General features: G+C 49.9%; 2 protein-coding genes across 2 annotated transcripts in view; both read left to right on the forward strand.

The window, feature by feature from the left end:
* The window catches only part of LOC135174396 (zinc finger protein 850-like), a 393,382-nt gene extending 381,985 nt beyond the window's left edge, over positions 1-11,397 (forward strand). Inside the window, 2 exon segments of the mRNA XM_064141675.1 lie at positions 9,477-10,047; positions 10,216-11,397. Coding sequence (XP_063997745.1) covers positions 9,477-10,047; positions 10,216-10,369 — 725 coding nt within the window. The 3' untranslated portion in view covers positions 10,370-11,397.
* Positions 11,398-15,578: 4,181 nt separating this feature from the next.
* Positions 15,579-16,259, forward strand: LOC135174391 (uncharacterized). The gene has a single exon (XM_064141670.1). The coding sequence runs from the start codon at positions 15,579-15,581 to the stop codon at positions 16,257-16,259; it is 681 nt and encodes a 226-aa protein (XP_063997740.1).
* The last annotated feature ends 4,676 nt before the right edge of the window (positions 16,260-20,935 follow it).

The raw sequence follows: 20,935 nt of genomic DNA on the forward strand, positions 1-20,935 counted from the left end.
GAGTCAGTCAGGGTTGGAAGGGACCACAAGGACCATCCAGTGCCAACCCCCTGCCATGGGCAGGGACACCCTACCCTAGATCAAGCTGCCCATAGCCTCATCCATCCTGGCCTTAAACGCCTCCAAAGATGGGGCCTCAACCCCCTCCCTGAGCAACCCATTCCAGGCTCTCACCACTCTCATGCTGCAGAACTTCTTCCTTATCTCCACTCTGACTCTCCAGCTCTGCTCCATCCTCCCCAGTCCTGTTACTCCCTGGCAGCCTAAAAAGTCACTCCCCAGCTCTTTTGTAGCCCATCTCAGCTCCTGGCAGGCCACAAGAAGGTCCCCTGGGACGCTTCTCTTCTCCAGTGTGCACAGCCCCAACTCTTTCAGTCTGTGCTCACAGCAGAGCTGCTGCAGCCCTCTGAGCATCCTCGTGGCCCTGCTCTGGACACACTCCAGCATCTCCGCATCCCTCTTGTCCCAGGGGCTCCAGAACTGGATGCAGTACTCCAGGTGGGGTCTCAGCAGAGGGGGAGAATCACCTCTGTGGCCCTGCTGGCTGCACTTCTGCTGCAGCTGTGGCTCTGTTTGTCTTTCTGGGCTGCAAGTGCACACTGCTGGCTCCTGTTGAGCTTCTCCTCCAGCAGCACCCCCAAGTCCTTCTTGTCAGGGCTGCTCCCCAGCCTGGCACTGCCCAGCCCGGATTGGTGCTTGGCATTGCCTGGTCCGAGCTGCAGGATCCTGCACTTGGTCTTGTTGAACCTCCTGAGGTTGGCTTGAGCCCAGCTCTGCAGCCTGTCCATGTCCCACACCACAGCTTGGTGTGGTCAGCCCACTTGCTGAGGCTGCACTCAGTGCCTCTGCCCGTGGCACCCAGAGAGATGTTGAAGAGAATCTGTCAGCATTTGAGGAGATGAAAGCAGTGAATTGTCCTGCACCTCTGCATGTCAGGGTTCAGGCAGATTTGAGCAGTGTGAAACAAGGAGAGCAGGAAGGGTAAGGTTAGGTTGTTCTGGCAAGGGAGCACAGCTGCAGGAGAAAAGAACCTTGAGTTGTCTGTAGCTGAGCTGCGTGAGGGGGATTGAGGGGGGCCGATGGGTGAGCTGTGCCTCTAGGCCTGTGGGCAGCCCATGTTGTGCTGTGTGACCTGTCAGAATTGTACACCTTGTATTAGCCACTGTATAAGCATCACTCTTAGCTTCCATAAGGGGCATCGACCTCTCCACCACATTGGTGGGAGGTGATGTCAGAGTGGTTTCCCTGCAGGGACTCTGAGAGAGGAGCACACCTGGCACCTGGTGACCCCCGACGTGATTTCTCGGGACGAGGAAGAGTCTGGCAGCGGATGGCAGGAGGAAACAGGGCTCTGGCCTGCTGGTGAAGGGAGCCAGGCCTACATTAGAGGTAGGGTAGTGGATCCAGAAATCATTAGGGGTGAGAAATGGGAAAGAGCTGCTGTGAAAACGTTAATGCAGCCTGTGTGAAGAAGGGAGATACCCCTGAAGGAGGGGGATTTAGTGCAGTTCCTGCTGTGGAGCCAAAGGAGGAGATATCTAAGAGACTTAAGGCAGCTGTTCAACAGTGGAGGTCTGGCAAAAGCAGGAGAAGCTTTATGGGGGTGGTAAGCATCGGGAGCAGGCTGTAAATCTGATGCTGGAGGAGGATCGGTGAGGAAGAAACAGTGGTGCAAAGCTTCTCTGAAGCTCTTTCTCTCTGTGAGAGATGTCCTTTGGGGCAGTCAGACTTTACAAAGCTATTTTTGCTGTGCCAAACCAACGATCATTCAGCACCTGAGAAGCCAGGGCTCCAGAGGGGGCTGTAAATGTGCCCTTAAGGAGCAGACAGGGGAAAGAACTGCAAAGGCAGCAGCTAACAGCTGGAATTTCACCCTAATCAGAGGCTTGTGTTGGTAGCTGCTGCTAAGCCGAATGCCATAGGAGTGCTGAGTGCTTCACTACCATCTCCTGAGGTGCCTGCGGCTCAATTCCACCTGCGCAGAGCTCACTTTTCGGCTGCAGAGATGGAGGGTTTGGAGCACAGAGGGGTGAGGTCGCAGGCCGAGGGAGGGGCCAGTTTGTCAGTGGAATCCATGGAAGCTGTGGGAGGTGTATCCTCCACAGGATTCACCTGCACACCTCCCTGCCTGCTGGAGCAGCAGGGCCCACTCCCCCCCACACTTTCTTCTTTTTCTTCTTTCTGGCAGTGTATCTTCTGTGGAGAAGCAGCGCTTCGTTCTTAAAGGGACAGAGTGCATTTGTGAGAGCCTTTTGCAGACTAAAATCCTGATGATGTTTTTAGCTTCTGATTGTAATAGATTTAGAGCTAAAGAGCTTACTGGTTAAGATATTAAGTGGCTGTTCACTGTAATAGAATATCAGTAAGTTTTGGAGTCATTTTAGCAGGGTGATGGTGATAAGGCTTAGGTATTTAAAATATGGCATGTTAAGTAATTGGTAGTTGCTGTACTGGAGTATTATGGTAAGAGTTGTTTTGGTAAGTGTGTAAGTTAATGATTCTCTCTTTGTGATGGTTGATTTAAGTTTTTTTGTTTTTTTCCTGGGCACCAGGGTGTTTTCAGAGAGCTCTGTGGAATGTAACAGCCTCTTGGATTTCTTTGGTTTGTTGTTTTTTTCTCAGTACTGATTCAGTGTTTTTAATTTTTAGTTTATCAATTTCTAGCATTGATGTGGTTAAGACTAAGAGTTTGTGGTAGGGGTATTATAGGATATTTTTTCCTTTTTTTTTCTGCATATCAAGATAACACTGTAGGATAAGGATAATGTAAAAACAAAACAAAAAGTGGGAGAGAGGAGAGAGAAAGAGAGACAGAGGAAAACTTGAAAATTCTCTGGTTGCATCCCACAGAGAAATTCACCCTAGAGAAGGCCAAAGAGATTTGTTAGCCTAGGGCATGAATGTGTTTGCATCCTTATATCTGTTCATGCATTTGTTTGTGTGTGCTCACAGGTCTTTTGATTGGCTACCAGCTCGTTATGTGCAGCCTGCTTTGGCAGTGAGCAGAAGTCTTGCTCAGATGGCTGTGGCAGGAAATTGAAAGGTGTACTGAGATGTGGTTGTGTGCTCAGGCTTTGGTCATGCTTTGAGTTAGGTATTTTGTTGGCCCTCTGTTATAAGGGCCAGAGCCACTCATTGTCAGAGATGGGGAGCAGCTGTTTCTGTTAGCAATGTTTAAGGTGCTGTGTTTGTTACCTTTCTGTGCAGGGCCCTGCACAAGAGGAGAAGCACTGCCTTCATTTTAAAAGGAATAGAGGAATTGTGGGAATGAGGTCTACATGGATGGAGTCTGAACAAGCAGTGCTGTGATGCTCACGGGTCCATGTGTCAGCTGTGGATATTGTTACTCTGTAGGCACTGCAGTTACAAGGGGCAGAGGAGTCTAAATAGATTTGAACAGAATCTGCCCAATTTGTCAAGGCAGAATAGAAAATTGGACACTAGAGTGTTGATTTGGCCGTGCGGGAGAGGGAGCGACACCAGTCTTACACCAATGTAATTAGGCCTTGTCCCCCCCAAAAGGGCACAGGATCAGGACCCAGCTGAGAAATGTATGTGCAGGAAATCATAGAATCAGCCAGGGTTGGAAGGGGCCACAAGGACCATCCAGTGCTAACCCCCCTATCAGGGTCCGGGAAACCCCACCATAGCTCTGGCTATCCACAGCCTCATACATCCTGGCCTGAAAGCCCTCCAGAGATGGGGTCTCAATCCCCTCCCTGAGCAACCCATTCCAGGCCCCCACCACTCTCATGGTGCAGAATTTCCTCCTCACCTCCAGCTCCATCCCCTGCCCTGATTGAGAGATGTGGAGAGAAGCTTGATGCAAGCTAAGTTCTGTGTATTGTACTTTCTGCACTTGGTTATATACCTTAACATACAAGCTGAAAGATTGTGCCACATCCTAATTGGTCGTTAAGACAGACCTCAGTACATACCTCATGGAGACAGACCTCGTACGTTAGCAGCTGGATAAGCCAAGGTTAACAAAACCTCAGGCTCATGTTCCGCATAGCTCTGTCTGCTGCAACAGTCCTTAAGGTCATCTCGACCCTCTGTTAACTCAGGACTTTTCCCCTTCATACCTTCTGCACCTGTGGCTTATGTTCTAGTATGTCAGCACTAAAAGTCCTACCATTCCCAACGTTTCCCCCTTTGTGTTGTACAAAAAGTATCCTTGCAGAGCCTTCTGTCACCTTCTGCATACACTGCAACAAGCATGTTGAAAAGGGAGGGGTTCTCCGGGGATGCAGTCGCTCAGCAGAGAGCTCTGTCCTGTTCCATTAGCAAGGGTGATCCAAACATGAGTTTTGTGCAAAGAAAAGGGGAAGGGCAGAAGAAAGGTTTATTTTTTTTACAAGTACAGAGGATGCATAATACAAAATTCCCTTCTGGGAGTGACATTTTGCCAGGGACTCCACTTGCAGTGTGAAGGCTCAGTCCTCAGTGTTCGACAGGCTCTCTCGATGTGGCCGTGCGCTCTTCGCCGCAAGCCACCGGCTCCTTTTCCTGTGGAGACACAAGCATCCCCTCTGCCCCACGTTATTGATGGGTGCAGGCCTACAGTTCTCCCAGCTTCTAAGTCAGGAACCATAACAGGAGGCTTCTCCTTTTTCTCAGAGGAGTCGTTGGCATTGCAGTGCCTGATGATCAGGGGAGTATTGTCCATGAGGGAACAGTTTAAAGAAGTAAAAGTGTGCAAGGCCTTTTGTAGTCTTTCTTCTGGGGTGGCTGCCCCCATTGTCCCTTTCTGCTGTCACAAGAGATGTTTAAGTGTTGGATGGGCACGTTCAATCATCGATTGCCCTGTGGGGGAATGAGGGATGCCTGTAACCTGAGTAGTCCCCCAAGTGGATAAAAATGTTTGAGCCTTTTCAGGTGCAATACACAAAGCAGCTTTAACAACAGTGCACATGACAAGGGCCACAGCTTTCTCCATGATCTCTGGGTACTGTGCTGCCACAAGGAGATCATCCATGTAATGATATAGCAACTCTTCAGGTATTTCCATTGGTACCTTGCTGAGAGCCCTAGCCACATAGCACTGACAAATCCTAGGGCTGTTTTTCATCCCTTGAGGCAGTACAACCCACTGCTGTCTTTGCCACGGGGCTTGCATGTTCATACTTGGAACCGAGAAAGCAAATTTAGGAGCAGCATCTGGATGCAGTGGAATGTTGAGAAAACTATCCTTAAGATCAATAATAGTCAAATGCCAATGTCTCAGGATCATAGGTGGGGAGGGGAGGGCAGGTTGTGAAGCCCCCATAGGTTCCATCACATCATTACTTTTCCTGAGCTCATGGAGCAAGTGCCACTTGCCTGATTGTTTTTTAATAACAAAGAGAGGGGAATTTCACGGGCTCATGGAAGGAGCAATGTGACCCTTGTTAGCTTCTTCTCTGCCAGCCTGCCAAGGCCAGTTTTAAGAGCTACTGCCTTTAGAATACGAAACAAAAGCTATGCCCTGTACCTTACTTCTGGACTTTCTGTTAAGCTCAGCGCGTTTGTGAACTGCTGTGGGGCTGCAAATGCCCATGAACCATGAGGACTGTTTACTGCTCCTGGCAGTTCTGATAAAGGTCTTCCCAGGAATGCCTCAAGATGCAGTTCCACAGTGCCACTTTCTATGCCATATTGACAAATTGAACACTGCCAGTGCAAATCCTGATCAAATCTATTCACACTTCCCCACCCTTTGTAACTGCAGTGCCTACAGTGCAACAATATCCACGGCTGACAAGTGGAGCTGTGGGTGTTGCAGCACTGCTTGTTCAGACTCCATCCATACAGACCTCGTTCCCACAATTGCTGTTTTTGTTTTAAGCTGAAGGCAGCATTTCTCATCTTTTGCAGGGCCCTTTGCAAACAGGTAACACCCACAGTGCTTTAAACACTGCTAGCAAAACAGTTGTTCCCCATCTTTGCCAGTGAGTGTGTTTGGCCCTAATAACAGAGGTCGAACGAAATACCCAACTCAAAGCGTGACCAAAACCTGTACACCAACCATATCTTATGTACATTTCTGTGCACAGCCATCTGAGCAAGGCTGCTGCTCACTGCCAAAAAACTTGTGTGTGATGATTTGGGCTCACTGCCCCTCCACACTTTGGAAACCACCCAGACTGGAGTCAGCTGGCTCTGGAAATTGAATGAAGCTTATTATTGACAGCTTAGCAGAATGTGCAAGCAGATATTTGCAGTCTGTACAGGTATATACAGAAATAGACAAGGTAAAAGGTAATACAGAAACACAACAGCCCTCCCAGAAACCTGAGTCCCCAGGAGGGGCTCCCAACCACCCCTTCACCTTCCCCCTACCCCTCTAAACCTTGCTTCAGTCCCAAGGAAGAAGAGAGGTTCAGCCAGGGGGTTAGGAAGCAATGTGGATTAGTCAGAGAAAGGGAGGGTGAGGTTAGAGAGATGCAGCTCAGAGCTCCTCAGCAGGAGTAGTGTCTTATCTATGTTTTGATTCCTGTTCTTATCCATCTCAGCAAGCCTATGAGGGAAGTAGGCATCACCATTGTTCTCTTTTCACAGCCTGTAATCTAATTCTTCTCACCAAAACACTCTAGCTTCAAACTAGCACATTCTGAACATCAGAAGCTGATATCCATCAAACAATCCCAAGCCCATTCATTCTCTAGGCCAACAAATCCATTGGCCTCCTCTAGGGTGAATTTCTCTGTGATGTAATCAACGAATTGTTGAATTTTCCCTCTCCCTCTTTCTCTAATTTTTTTACATGAACCTTATCCTGTAATGCTACCTTGATAGAAGAAAAAAACACAAAGAAAAAATATCCTCTGCTACCCCTATATCCTATACTATCCCTGTCATAAACTCTTGGCCTTAACTATATTGTTTATCAACTTAAAAAATATATCAACTAAAGGAAACGAAACCTTTAAATTATTACTGAGGAAAAGCAAAGAAAACCAAGAAAATCTCAGATCCCTGGAGCTGCTGGAAAATACTCTGATACCCAAACCAAGAAAAGAACCTTAAATCACAGCTCATGCACTGACAAAACAACTCTTGTTGTATTATTCCGTTATATTAACTATTGAACATGTTCAGCTCTCAGGTGCTTAGCATACTCTCTTTTAATTACTGACTCTAATTTAATTAAGTGTCATGGAGGGGGATTCTGCCACTTACACCAGTTGTGGCAAAGGGGAGAAATTAATTAATGCGAGAGCATATTTATAAAAGACCATATATTTATTCCAATATTTCCACTCTCACCACCCTCAACCACTGAACTGTAATATTAATATTTGTTCTACACTGTTGTGAAGACATTATGGGAATATATATATCAAAGTTTAACTATTGTAACAACTAGCATACATTCAAACTATTAACAGAGAGTTTTCCCCACGGCTTAATGCCCCTTGGGGTCATATACTACTTGCCCAGCAAGGGTGGGCTAAAAGCTGTTTTTCTGCTCTATGGCAGAGGCAATAGAAATTAAAGAAATTGCAGAGGCATTCAAGTGTTTTCTCACAATTCTGATTAATCAATAATCCCCCTCCGGGGCTACATCACAGCCCGTGCCTAGTGTCCAATTCATCAGGGTCTCTGCCTGTGGACTTTGAGGCTGGAATCCTCTGACTTCAGGGGAAATTACAGTCTCTGCCCTTATGCTGCTGGCTCCTTCTGGATGCTCTGTCCAGGGAATTCATAGGCAGGACCTCCATGTGCAGAGGCAGGATTCCATGCAGTCTGAGCACAGGTCTAATGCTGGCTATTGAGACTGATCGAAGGCAGACAAGTGGGTCTGCTCCTGGCAGCTTGTGGCAGTGGTGCACACCAGGCAGTCCTAGAAAGGCAGGCATAAAGGTGCAAGGAAGTATGCAGGCAGGAGGCAAGCAAGCAATGTGGCAGAGCCACAAGTAATGTGGGGCAGACTGCACGTGAGCCTGTGCACCCCTATTATTAAATGTGGGCCAAGAGTTAATGGTCTCATTGGCCACTTGAATGACCAATCCGATTGGCTGCCAGCCAAACCTTACCATATTAGGCAAACCCCACAGGCCTGGAGTCCAACTATGGGAATCACGTGGGTCCAGCACTAGGCACTCATGAGCTGAGTGTGTGGGGACTTACACAATCAGGTGTCCTGGGCAACTGACTTTATGGCCCGAGTCTGTTGTGATCCTATTTGCTCGATTACCCCTGACATGGGCAGAGACACATGTCCAGGCAGAGCAGGCATAAATAAGCCTGCTTTCGGGCCTACAGGCCCTCCACAACACTGTCTGCTGGTGTTTGTGTGCTGGGCCAGGAGCTGAGTCTGCACTTGTTCAGCAGCCCTACCTGGCTGCTGTGCCCATGGTGCTGGGCTTGGGAGCTGGTTGCTCCAAGCCCCATCTCTGCTGCATGGTCCTGGGCAGTGCTGAGCCATGCCTTGCAGGTCAATCCTCTCTTCTGGGGCCTTTGGTTGTGTCTGGCAGGGACTGTGTCCTCTCTGCAGCAGCCCTGTCCCTCTGTGCTGAGAAAGAGCAGAGTTTGCAGAGCTGCCCCTGGGAAGGGCCCATCAGGTAAAGAACCCAGAGTGGGGGCCAACAGCAGGACTCCAGGCTGTTGTTGATCCATGTGGTACATCCCAACCCCCTGCAGAGCCTCCTACCCCCCACATTTCACTGCCACTGGGGCTGTGAGGGACATCCTCTGCTGTAGGAGTCTGAGGGCCCCCCAGGCAGGTTGGAGTCAGTTGTTTGGGAGGAGGTTGTGTTTGGGTCTGGGATGTGCAGTGTGGGTGGGAGAGGGTTGGAGGTTGTTTGGTCTTCCTGGGTGAGCATTGCTGCCTCTTGTCTGCAGCAGGAGGGATCAAAGAGCAGGGCCTGGAGCAGAAACCTGCCTGCCGACAGCCCAGGGCTGGCAAACAAGGGGCTGGGATCACTTTGTAAGGACCAGAGCGTCTCCGCTCCCCCAGCACCAGCACCTAGGATCTCAGCACAGGCATTGGAGATCTGCCCCCTCTGTGTGGAAAGAAGTGAGGGTTTGAGGGCCATTCTGCATTCTTTGCCTCAGCTGAATGTTGGTTGTTGGGAGGTGTCAGAAGCTGTATTGTCCCAGGCAGGATGTCAAGGTTTGAGGTGCTGAGGTCAGGTGCTTCCATTTTCCCTAGGTAAGAGGAGTGACCTCGTGCTCCACTAACATGGCCTCAGAGAAGGACCTAGACAAGAGCTGGGAGGAGAAGCAGTGCCCAGAGAGTAAGATGGAGCAGACCAAGTGCAGCCTGAAGAATGAGGAGAAAGATCTCAAGGCAGAGAATGACAATGAGGGGAATGATGACTGTGGTGATGTTGAGTATGAGGATGATGTTCAGGGTGAAGATGACCATGATGAGGAGGAGGAATATGAAGAAGAGATTGAGTTGCTCTCAGCCCCCTCTATGCCAGTCAAGCAGCTTCCTCAGTGTCCTGAGTGTGGGCAGAGCTTCAAAAGGCACTACAGGTTGATTGAACACCGCCGAATCCACACGGGCGAGAAGCCCTTCAGCTGTGCTGACTGTGACAAGAGATTCATGAGGCGCTCAAACCTCATTGTCCACCGCCGCATCCACACGGGCGAGAAGCCCTTCAGCTGTGCTGACTGTGACAAGAGATTCACACAGCTCTCACACCTCATTGCCCACCGCCGAATCCACACGGGCGAGAAGCCCTTCAGCTGTGCTGACTGTGAGAAGAGATTCATGAGGCGCTCAAACCTCATTGCCCACCGCCGAACCCACACGGGCGAGAAGCCCTTCAGCTGTGCTGACTGTGAGAAGAGATTCATAAGGTGCTCAAACCTCATTGCCCACCGCCGAACCCACACGGGTGAGAAGCCCTTCAGCTGTGCTGACTGTGACAAGAGATTCACAGGGCGCTCAACCCTCATTGCCCACCGCCGAACCCACACGGGCGAGAAGCCCTTCATCTGTGCTGACTGTGACATGAGATTCACACAGCTCTCAAACCTCATTGACCACCGCCGAACCCACACGGGCGAGAAGCCCTTCAGCTGTGCTGACTGCAGCAAGAGTTTCACTCACAAGTCTGCCCTCACCCAGCACGGCAGTGTGCACACCACTGAGAAGTCCTTCAGCTGTGGAGACTGTGGAAAGACCTTCAAACGCAGCTCCACTCTCACCATCCACCGCCGCACCCACACCAGAGAGCACCTGTACCCCTGTGCAGAGTGCTGCAAGAGCTTCACCACGAGCTCACAGTTGATCCAGCACAGACTCATCCACAGCGGTGAGAAACCCTACAGCTGCAGGGACTGTGGCAAGACCTTCACCCACAGCTCTGCCCTCACCAAGCACCGTCGTGTCCACAGCAGTGAGAAGCCCTTCAGCTGCTCTGACTGCGTGTGATGGTTTAGGCTCTTACCTGCCCCCCCCCACACACACTTTCTATTTTCCCCAGCTAACTCAGAAGGGACTCCAGGAATATAAATGAAGCTATTTGTTTTACAGCAGCAAATATACAGGCAGCTATTCACAATATATACAGTTATATACAGAAATATACAAAGGATAAACAATACAGAAGCACAACTCCCCTCCCAGAAACCTGAGTCCCCAGGAGGGGTCTCAAACCACCCCAACACCTCCCCTTGCCCTCTCAACCTTACCCCAGTTCTCAGAAAGAAGAGAGGTGCAGCCAAGAGGTTAGGGAGCAAGGTAAGTGGCAGCAAGGTTAATGAGATGCAGCTTCGTCAAAGCCCAGAAGCAAAGTGAGAGACAAAATGGAGAATGCTATCAAATGTTTTCTTCTTCTTCCCAGAACTCTCAGCGTGACTGTGAGAGAAGTTGACATCACCATTGTTTTCATTTTTCACAGCCCATTATCTAGTTCTTTTACCAAAACATTCCAGCTTGCTTCAAACTAGCACACTGCGGCAAGAGCTTCACCTGTAGCTCTGCCCTGACCCAGCACCGTCGTGTCCACAGTGGTGAGAAGCCTTCACCTGCTCTGACTGTGGCAAGAGCTTCACCCGCAGACACACTCTCACTTCCCACCACTGTACCCACACTGGCGACCAAGCCATGCTGCAGGGCAAGCACAAATAGTCCCAGCCCGGGTCTGTGGGGGTTATTGCACCCTCACCCTGAGAAGGCCTTTCCAGCAGATTGAACCAAAATCTCCTCTTTTCCAGATGCATTTCTCAGAGGCTGGGGGCTCCAGCAGGAACCAACACCTCCTGCCCTGTTGAGCACCAATCAGTGCTGCTGAGAATCATGGCAGTGCTGAGTCAGCACAGCCAGAGCTGCTGTTGGAGCTGGGCTGAGCTGTGCAGGGATTTGTCTGGTTCTTTCCCCCTATGCTTTGTGTGTCCCTGGGGTAAAGCCCCTCCTGCCCCGTGCCCAGGTGTGTCAATAAAAGCCCACAGTGACCCAAATCCTGTCTTTTGGCTTTTATTTTAGCCCTTGCTGCCCACAGTGCCCAAATGTTGGGGGCATTTGTTCCCTAGGGTCTGGAGGCCTGTTCCCAGATTGGGGAGGTCAAAGAGAGGTTCTTGGAGGAGTCTTAAGAGTCTCTTGCTGAGAGTAGTCTCAGGGACATCTCAGAGGGTTTTTTTTAGGGGTGCCAGGGGATGTTAGGTGTTGGGGGTTGGGGGGGGTGTCTGGAGGATTCTAGGCTTGACTTTGGGGATCTTTGTAGAGTGTAGGGCACATCTCAGGGATGTCTTTGGAACCCCCTGGAAAGCTTCTCTCAGATTTGTGGTAAGTGGCTCTGGTGCTTTCCAGCAGGCCTGGGGCTTCCCAAGGCCTTCTCCCTAGCTCAGCAGTGTTCCTGCTGGATGCCCACTGATCTGTGGCTGCTCTGAGGCTTTCCAGCAGCCAGAGGTGTGCAGAGGTTTCTTGGAGTGTTCAGGAGCTTTGAGGAGCCTGAGGAGTGCCAAGAGTGCCAAGAACCTTCTCTCCTGAGGCAGCAGGTTGAGCTAAAGAGTAGTTAATCTTTGAGCCTGCTGCAGCAGGATGAGAGCAATGAGTGCAGGGCACAGGTGGGGCAGTAGAATTGCTGTTGGAAGGCATCATGGCCACTGGTGACCCAATGGGAGTCCTATAGGGAGGTTTGGGTCTGCCTGATAGAAGCCCTGGGGGAGCTGAAATTGCAGAGGGCCACTGCTGGTGCAGTGGAAGTCCTGTGGGAAGTCTGAAGCCTCCTGGAATGCAGCAGGGCCAGTGGTGGCTACTGGAAGGCTTTCTGGAAGGCTCTGCCCTGCTGGCAGGCACTGAGGCAGCTGGCAGGCTGCGGAGTGTCTTGTGCTGGTGGCCAGGTTGTGCAGGATGATGTCCCTGTCCCTTGGAGGTGGCTTTTGCTGTCAGCCATGGGTGGTGACCTCTTGGCCACTGCTGCTTCTGTTTGGGCACTGGCAGAGCCTGGTCCAGTCTGGCTCATGCCTGGCCTAGCAGCAGAGCTGTGTGGGGATAGGTCCCTCTGGGGTGGCCATGGGGTGAGGAAAGGGGCTTGGAAGGGTGTGGTTCTTTGGGTGCCTGGGCACTTCTTTCTCAATTGCCCAGGTGCAATGGAAAGGAAGGAAGAATGTCTGGGCCTGTTGGAATCCATCATGGCCCTCGGTGAGCTAATGGAAGTGCTGTGGGGAGCTTCAGGCCCGCTGTCAGGAGTCAGATCCACTGCTGAGCTTGTGGCAGCCTGAAGGAAGCCCTGGGCACAGTGGAAGTCTTGTGAGGAAATGTTGGGTTGCTGAAAGGTCCTGAGAGGCCTCTGTGGTGCATGAGGAAGAGTTTTGGGCTTGTAGAATTGCCAGCAGAGGGCTCTAGTCTGGTAGACTCCATCTGGAGCAGTGCTGGGCTAGAGGAAAGCTCTGGAGAAGTTCTGGTCCAGCTGGGATGCTGCAGGGCAGTTGGTGGGCAGGTGGAAGTCAGGTTGGCAGCCCCTGGCTGGCTGGAACCCTGCAGTGTCACTTGGGGGCTCCTGGAAAGGCCAAGAGATGTCCTGGAGCCACTGGAATGCAGCAGGGGAAGTGGTGAGCCAAGGGAACTGCCTAAGGAGTGCCTGGGCCTGCTGGCAGGCATCCATTGGCCTTTGCACAGCCTCCAGCTGAGCCTGCTGGGGATTCCCTTGGGCTTTCCACCAGCCCAGCCCTGGCCCTGCTGCCTCCCAGAAGAGTTCCCACAGGCTTTCCTGTCCCCAGCAGTGCCCTGCTGCCAGCCACTGTGCCCACTGCTTACACTGCAAGCCTGCTGCTTGGTGCCCACAAGTTTCCCTTGCAGTCCGATACAGGCTCCTGCAAAACCATTTCAAGACCCCTTCAGGCCCTTACAGACCCCTCTTGGCCCACAGACCCTGTGTCTTCCCCCAGCCTTCAGATACTTGTAAACATTTATCCAATGCCATCTCAGTCTTCTCCTCTCCAGACTCTCAGCCCCAGGTCCCTCAGCCTCTCTTCAGTAGCCCTACAGTCCCCTCATCGTCCTCCTAGCCCTCTGCTGGACCCTCTCCAGCAGATCTCTGTCCCTCTGCAACTGGGGAGTGCAAAACTGAACACAGTATTCAAGATGATGTCTCCCCAGGGCAGAGTAGAGGAGGAGGAGAACCTCCCTTGAGCTGCTGGACACACTCTGCCATTTGCCTTCTTGGCCCCCAGGGCACATTGCTGTGCCATGAATGTTCTCTACCAGCACCCCCAGGTCCCTCTCCTTGGGGCTGCTCTCCAGCAGATCACCTCCCAGCCTGGACTGCTGCAGTTTATTATCCCTCCCCAGATGCAGGACTCTGCCCTTGTCCTTGTTGAACTTCCCCTGGTTCCTCTGTGCCCAGCTCTCAGTCTGCCCAGGTCTCTCTGGATGGCAGCACAGCCTGCAGCTGTCTCAGCCAAGCCTCCCAGCTTGGTGTCAGCAGCAAACTTGCTGAGCAGCCTCTGTCTGTCTGTGCCCTATCAGGCTAGCCAAGTCTGACCTCTTCTTGGTAAATCCATGCTGGCTGCTCCTGATAAGCTTCTTCTCTCCCAAGTGCCTTGAGATGCCCTCCAGCAGGAGCTGCTCCATTGTTTCTCCAGGGCTGGAGGTGAGGCTGCCTGGTCTGTAGTTCCCTGGAACCTCTTTCTGGCCCTTTTTGAAGCCTGCAGTGCCATTGGCTCTGCTCCAGCCCTCAGGCTCCTCTCCTGTCTGCTACGAGTTGGCAAAGATGATGGAGAGTGGTGGAGCAGCAACCTCAGGCAGTTGTCTCAGCACCCTTGGGTGCATCTCTGTCATGGAGGGTAGCAGAAGTCCTTAGCAGGCCTCCCTGTTGTGAAAGTTGCAGTGTCTCACATTAATGCCAAGAGCCTCACAAAACCAAAACAATCCTTCAGCCCCATGGGAAAGTCTCTCCCTAGTCGAGATAAAAGGTAAACAATGGCCACTGTTTTGGTTAGGGGGAACGGCAGTTCTCATGCCCGCTCCACACCTGGTGTGGGCCGAGCTTGGGGTGGTCTTAGAAACTGTTTTGGTAAAAGTTCTCCAATTGTATGGATTGATTATAACTTTGTGCCAGTCTGTAAGAATAACGTAAAGTAGCCTGGACTGGAGGGTTACCTCTTTTGAACATTATAAATGGTGTGCCTGCCTGGATCAAAAACTAGAGCTTTGAGCTTTTGAGCTTTTGCTAGCTTGCTTGCCTGCCTGCTTGCCTCGCTTCTGCTCCGGTGACCTCTCGTTCCTGATTGGCCCTGCCTGACGAGGGGCCCGCAGAGGCCTGAAACCCGCTTGGGCCCGATCCTGACGAACAAAGGGACACCGCCCAAACTTCGAACTTTGCTGAACTGAACTACGAACAGTGAGTAAATTGGAGAAAGAACTCTTTACCTAAAGACTGAGTAACTTTAAAGACTCAAAGGAACTCTAAGAAAATCACAGGCTCTCCTTTATCTGCTATTTTCTGAAATGTTATTCTACAACCTCAATCCTAAAAGAACTCAGGTGGGGAATTTAGTTCGGGAGGGGATCTCCGTGTTTGAGCAATAAACCACTTAAAATCCACAAGTGAGCCTCCACGTATTTTCCCCACAACCTCCCTAACTACCTTCCGTGACAAATTGGCGATGAGGGTGGGATTGTAACCGTAGAATAACTACAGATTTATGGCAGAAAATATCATGATGGAGCAGCAACAGCCGCAGCTGCAGGCTATGGCAGCTGGAGCAGAGTCTGAGTCTGTCACAGTGGAGGCAGAAGATTTACTGGGGGCAGTAGCAGATGATCCAGTTGTTAAGTTGATGTCTGTTTTTGAGATCGCTCACATACGAAAGACTATGGACGCACTTGCTAATGATACCATGAAACAGGTCACCGATAAGTCAGTAGATATGGTTATCATGCTATATAAAGCTTTCCAAGGCGTGGAAGGAATAGATAAAGAAAACCTTCTTGTGCTGGCAGTAGGCTTAATTCGAGCTCAAGATAAAGTAGATGAATTTGAATATGAGTTAAGGCAGGTGAAAGACGAGAGAGAACAAGGTTGAGCAGCAAAATTAATCGCGTGAATGTACCCGCGGTAACCGATGAACGACTTCGGGAGTTGGAGGAGAGGCTAGAGGGGAAGTTTCTCCAAGCCTTTCAGGAATTACAGCTGCGAATGTCGCCATCGCAGTCCCCGCAGCCGCGCGTAGGGCAGCAGGGCCCAGAGGCGCTGTCGCCGCAGCAGTCCCCGGCACGGCCGGCACCCGTCCCTTGGCCGCGGACCTCAATTCGGCGGACGCAACAGCCCGTGCCGCCGCCGCTCTCTCCACAGATAACTGTTCTGCCTTCTCAGCCCCTGCCGCAAGCCCAGCCGGCTCTGCTGCCAGCGGCTCTGATACCGTCTCAGCCCATGCCACAGCTGCCCCCACAGCCGCAAACGGCTCAGCAGCCCGTGCCGACGTCGCTTTTGCAACTGGTTTTGCCAGTCCCGATGCCTTCTCAGCCTCAGGCAACGGCTCAGCCGCAATTAGCGATGTCTTTTCAACTGATTTTGCCTCACCAGGTTCCGTCGCAGGTTCCGTTGCAGGTTCTGATTCTGCAGGCCATGCCGGCGCCCATCCCGGCTCAACAGCCCACACCGCAGACGCCATCTTCTCCACAGCCACGCTCCAAGGTGCCATTACAGAGTGACAAGGACAGCGCGCCTGTGCAGCCCCACTCTGAGCCGTCACCCGCAATCGCGTCAGTGAGCAGCGACACGGAAGTGGAGGAGATAACCGACAGCATGAAGAACGCATCTGTCAATCCCGTTTTCAAGACAGAAACCGTTAAGGAGCACGAGGACAGCGCACCATGACTCAGAAAACTCGACCATACACCGCACTGCAGAAGCATGAGTTAAGGGAAAGGTATTCCCGATTGCCTAACGAGACTATAACTGATTATGTTTATAGGATTATAATGAATGATGCTGAATCTGTAATTTTGTCTCTTGAAGAGGTAAAGGGACATTGTTGGGGACCTGAAGTGTTTCTTGGGAATGGTCCCGAGGGAGATCTTGCATTAAGTTCTAGAATCCTTTATTGGGCTGGTGCTTATCATCCTTCAGAGAGAGATGAGGTAATCAGATGTCGTATTTCAAACTGTGATCAGTTAGTTGAAACAATCACAAAGTTGGCATGTATGCAGGCCATGGATAATCGTGGGATTAACCCAAATCCTATGAGCCTCCCCATTGAACCAAATAGGCTTCATCCTTTGGTAAAAGGTTTGCCAGGAATTTTAAGAACTGTGTGTGAGGCTAGAAGGGAGCATATTGAGAAAGCAATACAAGAGAAGGTAAGAACAGGAGATAACACATTAAACCACACTACGTGGGGAGAACTCCTAGAGGAATTAATGTTTAAAGGGCGAAATCTAGGTTATACTGATACCACACCTTTACATCCGTCCTGGTACAAATCAAGAACATTTGACCGAAGGAGCAAACCTCCACATGGAAAGAAGCCAGAAGTGAGGTATGCCAAAGCTTATGGTGGTCCAGAAAGCCCTGTGGGAAGCCCCAGGACGAGCCCACGGTCGAGCCCCAGGGGGAGCCCTGAGATCAACCATCGCTCTAATTCGAGAACATTCTGGGGGCAAAATTCCTATTATGGGCAAGGTGACTACCCGAAGAAGAGACTGGTGGAGTATGACCGCAGGAAAACTGAATTCAGTGCTGTAAGTAAGTCCATTGTTGAGTTGCGAGATGATATACATCAAATGGTAAAAAAACTATTAGGCCAGGATGGAGATAAGGCAAAACAGGGACGCAAGAGGGGTTCCAGAAACACCTCTCCCAATAAGTCAGGTCAATCTGATCAGCAAGGGGCTAAGAGCAAGTCAAAAAACGAGAAGTAGCGGTGAATGTCTCAGGCCACACTCATTGCTTTGTTTCTGCTTGTCAGTGGTCTGAAAAACCTGAACCCTTCATTATGATTCCAACAGGACCAGATAGAACTGCTGTTAAGTACCTAATAGACACGGGTGCACAAATTACTGTGTTGAACGAGCAACTAGCAAAATGCCTCAGAATTCTGCCATCTAGTAAGAAGATAAAAATAACAGGTGTGACAGGACAGCCTGACATATGCCACTTGGCTAAAACGAAACTATGGTTGCCTGGGGAGAAGAGAAGTACCCTGGTAGAGGTAGCATTAGCTGATTGTCGATATAATATTCTCGGATTTGATGTTTTAGCAGGTAGAAGGTGGCATCTTCCAGATGGAACATTATGGAGCTTTGGTGCTTATGAGGTGAGAAATAAGAGGGGAAAATTAGTACATGCTCGTGTTCATTGGTTACAAACTGCTCCTCCTTTGCCAAAGTCGCACATTACCTGTGTTGCACAATATCCATTGCCAGCAGCAGCTAGGCAAGGTATGACTGAAGTGATAGCTGATCTTGAGAAGAGAAAGATCATCACCAGAACTCATTCTCCTTACAATTCACCTGTCTGGCCAGTCCGCAAACCAGATGGCCGATGGAGATTAACGATTGATTTCAGGAAACTTAATAGTAACACTCTTCCTCTCACTGCAGCAGTTCCTAGTCTCTCATCCACAGTGACAGCGATCCAAGCAGCTTCTCATGCCTGGATGGCGACCCTGGACGTGAAGGACATGTTCTTCATGGTACCACTAAGAGAAGAGGACAAACCGCAGTTTGCATTCACCTGGCAAGGTATTCAGTACACATTCAACAGTCTCCCACAAGGGTACAAACACAGTGCAACTATTGCACACAACACACTTGCAGCTTTGCTTGACACTGTCCAACTTCCTAAAGATGTTAAGGTGTATCATTACATTGATGACATCTTGGTGGGAGGGAATGACAAAGAACAAGTTGCTGCAGTAGCTGAGAACATTCAAAAACTGTTAACTGATAAAGGGCTAACTATTCCAAAGGAAAAGTGTCAAGGTCCAAGCCAGGAGGTTAAATTCTTGGGATCCTGGTGGGTAGCAGGTGCAGTATCTGTGCCAGATGATACCCTTCAAGAAATTGAAAAGGGTCAGATGCCCCAAAACAGGAAGGAGCTGCAACAATTGTTAGGTACCTTGGGCTACTGGAGAAAACACATCCCAGGTTTCTCTGTAATTGCTCGTCCTCTGTATGATTTGCTTAAGAAGCACAAAGTTTGGGATTGGACTCCACAACATTCTGAGAGCCTGAAAGTTCTCAAAGATGAACTGAAGGCATATCAGAAGTTGGGGCCCTTGCACCCAAAAGACGCCCTGAGGGCTGAATGGGGTTTTTCTGAGCATGCCTCATACTGTGGAATATTCCAGAGGGGACCCAATGGTCCTAGCAGAGCTCTTTTGTTTTCATCAACAGCATTCAAAGAGACCGAGACACGGTACTCGGAATGGGAAAAGGGACTCCTTTCCCTAACTCGAGCTGTCAAAGAGGCCGAAAAGCTTCACACTACACAAGACATTGTAGTGCAAGGCCCATTTCCTCTGCTAAAATCGATCCTTAAAGGATCTCCTCCACCAGAAGGAATTGCCCAAAAGGCCACTGTAAGAAAGTGGTATGCTTACCTAGAGGGAATCTCACAGCTTATGCCGCTGAGAGAAGGACCTACTAAGGTATCCAAATTGCAGCAGCCCATCAACCCTGACAAGGCACTACTTGGTCAGCCATATAAGCCTTCTCCTATTCAGGTGGCCCCAGAAATGACCACAGACTCTGATAAATCAGGAGTGTGGTTTACAGATGCATCCTCTCGGAGAGTGGGGTCCAAGTGGCGTTACAAAGCCGCTGCCTTGCAGATTGCTACAGGCCAAACCATCACTGAGGAGGGTGATGGCAGTGCACAGGTAGGGGAACTGCGTGCTCTCATGCTAGCAGCAGAGCACGGAGCAACAACCATTTACACTGATTCCTACTCCACATTCAAAGGTGCCACTGAGTGGATTTGCCAGTGGGAAGCGAATCAGTGGAAGGTTTCAAATGTGGAAGTTTGGAGGGCTGATGACTGGAAAAGACTATTAGAGATAGGCCGATCCAGATCTCTTGAAGTTGGTTGGGTTAAAGGGCATTCCAAACAACAAACCCCAGCTGCAGCCTGGAATAATCAGGCAGATTTTCTGGCAAGAATAAATATAGTTGAAGATGAGAAAGATGAATGGTGGAGATTAGCTGAATGGCTACACATTAAAAGAGGCCATTCAGGAAAGGCAGACCTCTACTATGAATGTAGATCCAGAGGATGGCCAATTTCTATGACTACCTGCGGGGAAATCATTTCAGCTTGTCCACAGTGTAAAGTCAGGCTTAGAGCCGATCACCCCAACCTAGCTCCAGCACAACACATTAGAGAAGACAAGAAGCTATGGAGCACATGGCAAGTTGACTATGTGGGCCCATTTAAACCCTCACATGGGAAGAAATACATACTGGTGGGGGTGGAAGTAGTTTCAGGATTAGTCATGGCTACGGCCGCTAGTGCTGCCACAGGAGCTCAAACTATTGAAGCTTTAAAGCAGTGGTTTAGTTTCTTGCCAATGCCAGAATACATCCAAAGTGATAATGGTTCTCACTTTACAGCGTCATCTGTACAAGACTGGGCTAAGGGTGAGGGAGTCACATGGGTATTCCACACTCCCTACTATCCTCAAGCTAATGGTATTGTAGAGAGAACAAATGCTCTAATTAAGAGACATGCTATTGTATCTAAAGGTAACTGGGATAAACGTTTGCCATATGCAGTTTTCATTGTGAATAACCGATGGGGTAACTATGGTAGTCCTAAAATAAGAGCATTTTGTCCTGACAAGCCAGTGGAGAATGTCAACCATCCACCGGATAAGTCTCAACACCCTCAACAATCATTACACAGGTTACAGGTGGGACAACCAGTAATGGTAAACTTACCTTCAATTGGAGTTGTGCCTATGACCCTGTCAAAACCAAATGGGTTGTATGCATGGGAAGCAACTGATGTAAGTGGGAAAACTCATCGCATCAGTGTACGATGGATTCTCCCAGACTTCTGAATTGCTTTCGCACATACCAGGTTTTCTTGCTTTGTAAATATTCAATAAAGCTGTGTGTTATTCAGGGGGTGGGCATATATAGGATTAATTTGTCTTAGGTTGATTTAGGTTATAGTTATGTTTATGTATTAGTATACTGTTCATGTATGTATAATAGTTAAGAATACTTGTATTTTGTTTTGTTTTCTGATTTTTGGCTTAATGTGAGCCAGGGGGTGGAGTATGTCATGGAGGGTAGCAGAAGCCCTTAGCAGGCCTCCCTGCTGTGAAAGTTGCAGTGTCTCACATTAATGCCAAGAGCATCGCAAAACCAAAACAATCCTTCAGCCCCATGGAAAAGTCTCTCCCTAGTCGAGATAAAAGGTAAACAGTGGCCACTGTTTTGGCTAGGGGGAACGGCAGTTCTCATGCCCGCTCCACACCTGGTGTGGGCCGAGCTTGGGGTGGTCCTACAGGTTGTTTTGGTAAGGACTGTCCAATTGTATAGGTTAAT

Source organism: Pogoniulus pusillus, unplaced genomic scaffold (assembly GCF_015220805.1).
Source record: "Pogoniulus pusillus isolate bPogPus1 unplaced genomic scaffold, bPogPus1.pri scaffold_63_arrow_ctg1, whole genome shotgun sequence".
Taxonomy (NCBI): domain Eukaryota; kingdom Metazoa; phylum Chordata; class Aves; order Piciformes; family Lybiidae; genus Pogoniulus; species Pogoniulus pusillus.

What these genes read in the sequence shown, in the direction of transcription:
- LOC135174391 (XM_064141670.1), top strand. Translation starts at nt 15,579, where the DNA reads ATGTCGCCATCGCAGTCCCCGCAGCCGCGCGTAGGGCAGCAGGGCCCA.